The sequence below is a fragment of the Eucalyptus grandis genome, chromosome 1, assembly GCF_016545825.1.
Source record: "Eucalyptus grandis isolate ANBG69807.140 chromosome 1, ASM1654582v1, whole genome shotgun sequence".
In the NCBI taxonomy this organism is placed as follows: Eukaryota; Viridiplantae; Streptophyta; class Magnoliopsida; order Myrtales; family Myrtaceae; genus Eucalyptus; species Eucalyptus grandis.
Genome location: NC_052612.1, coordinates 16987327 through 16993614, shown reverse-complemented (window position 1 = coordinate 16993614; position 6288 = coordinate 16987327). Strand labels below are relative to the sequence as shown.

The window sequence follows — 6288 nt, the reverse complement described above, 5'->3', positions numbered from 1 at the left end:
AAAGAAAGGGGAGGAGGGGGGGATAGGAAAGAAAAAAAGAAAAAATGATTTTTTTGAAATAGTAAAAATTTGCAAAGTTATTAAAAACTACTTTTAAAATGTCAATGTTAATAGCGACCTATCTTATACGGGATGATTGGCATCCGTTTCACCAATTTCTAACTTAAATTGGCCGAATAGATTAAATTAGTCTAATTGAAAAGTTTATTATTAAATTGGTACAAATGCAATAGGTTTGGTGCTTTTTGACACTTTTTCCCATTAAGTGGATATTGCATAATTTAAGCTATACTTAGAAACTTTAAAGAAAACTATTTTGATTAAAACTTCGTTTGTTTCATGAAAATTAAATGACTTCCAAAAATAATCACCTACATTGCTTACGAAAATAAATAAATAAAAATATATTCTTTCTCAATGAAAATGTTTAAACATAAATTGTTGTTGATAGGGAAAACGTTGTTTCTTGGCAAATTTTTCAAGTGACACAAGCAATCCCTTTTAGAAAAACATTTCTTAAATTATCCATCTTACTCTAAGCAAACGGAGCCTAATACGGTTGAGATATATCAACCGTCCTTTTCTAGTCATTTAGGTTGCTTCGCAGCTAATGTGAGCCCAACGCGCATGAGCTGTCGGATTCATATCACGACTTGCATGCATATATCTGATGTGAATCGGATGCATGAACAGTATTCCTTCTTCACAACAAAATCCGAATGAACGCACTTGAGCAATTGGGGCAGAACGTGGGTCGCGTGGAGAAGTCATTTCATCCTCCAACACTTCCAAATCATTTTCCCACCGGCCGAGGCCATATCTGATCATAAGCTCTCGAAACTTTTGTTGTCTTTTTCAAAATTATGAACTAGCGAGAAACCTTTTTTTTTTTTTTTTTCTCTTTTGCAATACCCTCCAAGCTTATATCAAGGATCTAAAATTATCTTCTGCAAGGCTTCTGTCTATAATGGTCGTTAAAAATCCGAAATGGCAGTGTTTGTGGAGAACACAAGGCAAATGAAACTGACATGGTAATGAACGTGCTTTACCACTTTAGATTTCTAACAGCCTCGCATGTTGCCGTGTGGGATTTTAACAGCCGACAAATTTCTAGTAATTGGCGCAAGTTTGAGGTGTTGGGGGGACCAAAAATAGTTCGGGATATTGGTATCTGATTAGAAAATGCTCCATAATGTTTGATGTGATTATTCCTTTCCAATTGAGAGAGTCAACATCGTGCGAAACAGCTGCATGCAATGGACAGCAGAAGTATCATCGAGCATTCATTCCTTATCCTAAAAATTGAATGAGTGGAGAAAAACTTCCACATGGCCTCATTTAATATTGCCGCGAAAATTCCTTGTTCTAGCGAATTAGTAAACTTGCTTCTAAGCTAATCCAAAAGACTATAAAGGCGAATCTGCATGATTAGCAATCACTCGAAATATTGACCCAGATTAGATTCCTAATGAGGCTTTCATTCACACATGCATGCTTGAAAAATGAGGCACGCAGAGGAATATCACGGATAAGCCCATAGGATTGACTCATTGATCGAGAAGTTTTATCGATGCTTATACGAATTAGTCATGTGGGATGAGTTTGGATCTCCATGCCACTAAGTGTAATCAGCTCCATGTTTGAGCAGCCGACCAGTACTTCAGCTCTCGTTATATGTAGTCCATGAGGTTAGTGGGGCATTTCATGGGTGTGGAGTTTATTTGTTGAAGATGCGCTTGCTTATTTTTACCAAAAAAAAAATAATAATAATAATATGGGACTGCGGAGGAATTCAACATGACTTGCTGTGAGAAATAAGATATTACGATCCACCTACAGCGGGATGTCGACCGTAGAAAGATATCTTTGTTAGTGAAAGTCAAATGTCTCATCAATTGGATTTGGCGAACCTTCGCTTGGATGTGACAATTTTCCCTGAGAGTCAGTAACTCTCCAGACGAAATCCAACTTTGACTGCTTGTTTTCTTTATTTTTTGCTGTTTATAGTGTGACATACGCGGGCTTTAATTTGATAAAAAATTTAATATATATGTTGATTGGTGAAAAGGAATATGTTCTGGTGAGTTAAAATTTCACTTCAGGTCCTTGAACTTGCACATTTCTTTTAATTAAATCCTTGAACTTTTGATAAGTTTAATCGAGTCATTGAACTTGCATTCCCTCATGCTACAAATGCAATTAATTGGAATTGACATGCCTGTCTTAGCCGATCAATCTAATATGGAGAACTTTTTTGATCATGGACTTAATGAGTGAGACTAGAAACTTCAGAATTGACTACCGCACAACCGGGACTTGAGTAATGAAATTTTTTTAACGTGAACACGGCCCAAAGTTTTCTACATCTGACTCCTGCTGGCTTTCGAGGTGGATGGGATTGATTAGAAAAGTTATGTAAGCTACACGACTTTATTAAACAAATTGACAGTTTAACGACTTGATGAAAAAAAAATATGCGAGTTCAGGACCAAAACTGAAAATTTGCACTAGAAAATAAACATAGAGAGTGAGTGAAAAAATCAGCATATATGGCGACTCCTCGATATTGGTCCATTGAAATAGGAAACGCATGCAAATATACTTATGTATCAGACTTTTCAAAATAAGCCATCTTCTTTAATTGGTATGAAACTTCTTAAAAGTTGAAAACTTGGAAAGTTGAAAGCGATAAGATTCTTGGTTTGATATCTCATAAGGAAATTACTTCTAGAATCTGATATGAGGATAGGTCTGGTTATATTTGCTTAGAATTGACAGCCTGATATAGACCTATAAATATATATATAGGGCCAAAATTTCTAGACTTACACATGATCTGGCTACACACACACACACACACACACACACACACACACATCCATACACTTCGGTGTTGAACTTGTTTTTTCAAAATTCAAAATTCTTATATTATAGATGCAGGCATCCATGCCGTTGACTTGAGAAGAAAGAAAAAGCATAACAGTGCAAAAACTCTTGCATAAATACCCCTGAATTCATTCAAGTGCATCACACAAAAACACACTACGAGCACAGCCATCAAGCTTGTGCTTCCCTTCCTCCTTTGCTTATCAACTTCTTCTTCGCTGAAACTTTAACTCCAAGCGATGGCTCGTGAGAGCTCTTCTGTCAGATCCGCCTTCTTATTGTTGCTGTGTTTTCTTCTGGAAACAGCCTCAGCTCAGCTGTCCAGTACTTTCTACTCCACCTCCTGTCCCAGCGCCCTCTCCACCATTAAATCCGGCGTGAGCTCTGCGGTCAAAAGTGAGGCCCGCATGGGCGCATCGCTGCTCCGCCTTCACTTCCACGATTGCTTCGTTAATGCAAGTCCCTCTGCCCGGAGTCTCTCCTCTCTTTCCGATTGATTGCTACCTTTGTTTCTCTTCTGTCACTCAAGCTGCATGCAAGCGTGCATGCAGGATGCATCTTTGTGCTTTTGTGCATGTGAAACGTTCCAACCGACCTCATAGTCAAAAAGAATGATTAGATTTCGCTTCTACGCAAGTTACTCTCTTTTTCACTAACCAAACAATAGGTAGGAAGTACACATATTGAATTAATCGAGTCTGACCGACCCTTTTTGTGCCATGCATTTTTGTGAGTTTATTATTATTATAATAATAATAGGCTGTGTTTATTGAAGTCGTTTTAAAATTAGAGCTATGTTTTCATTCAAACAGCAATAAAAAGCATGGCCCTTAGAATAAAAGCACTTCTTTTTGGTGATTCAAAGAAAAAAAAAATTCATGAGAAATTCTAGTATGCACCGCTAGTGTAAAAATCTCATTCCGTAAGTGGTCTTATCTACTAGATATTTTGGTGCTTGGGGAGAGAGTTGGTAATTAGAATCCTCGAATCAAGATGGACAAGAATATTGTTGTGCGTGCTCTAATTTTTTTTTTTTTCATTTATTATATCGACAATGTAAGCCATGCAGGCGAGCGTATTTTATGCCGAGTATGTTGTGGATAAGACGTGTTTGTGTATGATTAGCTACATGATTTTAAATTTGATGAATTAGATCACGCAAAAGTCCTAGTCGTTGGAGATGGCAAAAAGAGAGAGCGACAGCCATGCTTTTATGACGGTGGTTGACTTTACGCGTTTTTCATGTTTGGCAAATCAATCAGTTGTTTTCAATAGGTTTTGGTCATATTTTGATCACCGTCACTTCGGTTGCCATACTTTTCTACATTAAAAATGATATTTTGCTATAAATATCTTTTTTTAATGAAATTTTTTAATCCAATGGTGTTCTAAAAATTGTATTAGATCTTTTAAACAATTTGAAGTACCTTCATTGTTATCCACTTCGTGTTCTTTGTGCATAATTCAAGAGTTGTCCATATCCTAATGGGCCTTTCTCCATCTAACATGCCGTCTCTATTTCAAACTTGATATTTAAGCTTGATCCATTTTTCTCGATTAGATGCTTTTCTCTTTTCCTGTATGGGTTGGAAATTGTCTAGATCTTCAAGGTCATTCGAGAAGACAAAATTCAGGCTAATTCTAGTAAATCAAAAAGTCGGTGACTCCCCTCTGTTGAATATTAAAGGACACGCCATGTTGCTAACCAAAAGCCTTGATTTAGAAAAACATCATAGCACAATCATTTTGTTTCTAGTCCGACAATTATTGGATGCATTATTTCTAGAGAGACGACACAAATTAAAGTCAAAAGGCACGAGAAAGAGTGTCATTCCCGTCCAAACTGGTGTCTGCGGGCGTTCATAATGGGGGACAAAAGGGGGAAAATGATAAGGGAAATTAATCAGTGTTCATACTTTATGTTCAGGAAAAGTTATAGCACTCGTTCTGTTTATATTTTGACCGTTGAATCTAATGAATTCAATAGGATCTATTTGACTAATTAACGATGTGTGGCACAAAATATACAATAGGGATGCGACGCATCTGTTCTATTGGACGACACTGCAAACTTCACTGGGGAGAAGAATGCTGGCCCAAATGCCAATTCCTTACGGGGATTCAACGTGATTGACACAATCAAATCCCAATTGGAGAGTGCATGCCCCGGCATCGTGTCCTGCGCTGATCTCTTGACCGTGGCTGCGCGAGATTCCGTCGTCGCTGTAAGTGCACACTGTTTTCTTAATTCTAGTGATCAATTGTGATGAGAAAAAATCACTCGTTATGATCTCGATGCCGCATCAATACTAACACGTGTGGATTTGTTTAACTATTTAATTCTTAGTTAGGTGGCCCAAGTTGGACAGTCCCGCTAGGAAGAAGAGACTCAACCACTGCAAGCCAAAGTGCTGCTAATAGCAACATCCCTGCCTTTACTTTGAGCCTTAGCGGCCTCATCACTGCCTTCTCTAACAAAGGTTTCACCGCCAAAGAAATGGTGGCACTCTCAGGTCATTATTTTACTTTTTTTTGTGGCACCTTTTAATAACGAATTTACAATTATGCTTGATCGATATACTAAGATTAATATTAAAACGTTGTTCGATTGTTGTTAACAGGGTCGCACACGATAGGTCAAGCCCGATGCACAACTTTCCGGACCCGTCTTTACAACGAGAACAACATCAACGCCACGTTCGCAACCTCGCTCAAGGCGAACTGCCCAAGCTCCGGAGGCGACAACAATCTCTCTCCTCTAGACACCACGAGCCCGACGTCCTTCGACAATGCCTACTTTAAGAACTTGCAAATCCAAAAAGGTCTTCTTCACTCGGATCAGCAATTGTTTAGTGGTGGTTCCACGGACGCTCAAGTGAACGCTTATAGCAGCAATTCAGCTACTTTCATGACAGATTTTGCTAACGCCATGGTGAAGATGGGTAACCTCAGCCCGCTCACCGGCTCAAGCGGTCAGATTAGGAAGAGTTGCGGGAAAGTCAACTAATGATTTTTCTGGGTTTTGCTTTTGCTGTCTCTAAAGTTTTGCTTACGCTCTCAAGCCCACTATGATAAGAAAAAAGGTTCAATGTATTGTCCATTGGGATGTTTGGTCCCACTTTTAATATTTATGTATGAGCACATAAAAGTAGTGTTCATGTAGTAGTTGTGACACATGGCGTGATCAAATTCATTATTTAGAATTTCAATATATTTAAATTGTGTTAGAATTAAACCCCACCAGATTTTTATTAACCGGAGATTCAGATGAAGCAAATTATAATAGTAACAATTCTCTGCACATCTAACATTTTCCTTTCTGCAATCCACAAATATTGCATACGCATTGCCCGACAAGAGAAGTTTGGAAGTAAACTTTGACAAATCCTTTCCCTTCCACGT

The 6288-nt window shown here is 38.1% G+C and overlaps 1 protein-coding gene across 1 annotated transcript; it reads left to right on the top strand.

Annotated features, from left to right (window-relative positions):
• The first annotated feature begins 3015 nt into the window (after positions 1–3015).
• LOC104430395 (cationic peroxidase 1-like) lies at positions 3016–6060 on the top strand. Its single transcript, XM_010043162.3, has 4 exons — positions 3016–3341; positions 4920–5111; positions 5234–5399; positions 5508–6060. Exons 1-4 carry the CDS (start codon positions 3126–3128, stop codon positions 5891–5893), a joined length of 960 nt encoding a protein of 319 aa, XP_010041464.1. The 5' UTR covers positions 3016–3125; the 3' UTR covers positions 5894–6060.
• The last annotated feature ends 228 nt before the right edge of the window (positions 6061–6288 follow it).

Excerpts from the sequence above, each read along its gene's own strand:
- LOC104430395 (XM_010043162.3), top strand. The coding sequence starts at position 3,126 with ATGGCTCGTGAGAGCTCTTCTGTCAGATCCGCCTTCTTATTGTTGCTG. Across the intron at positions 3,342-4,919 it reads TCCACGATTGCTTCGTTAAT|GGATGCGACGCATCTGTTCT; the intron begins GCAAGTCCCTCT and ends AATATACAATAG. Across the intron at positions 5,400-5,507 it reads AGAAATGGTGGCACTCTCAG|GGTCGCACACGATAGGTCAA; the intron begins GTCATTATTTTA and ends TGTTGTTAACAG.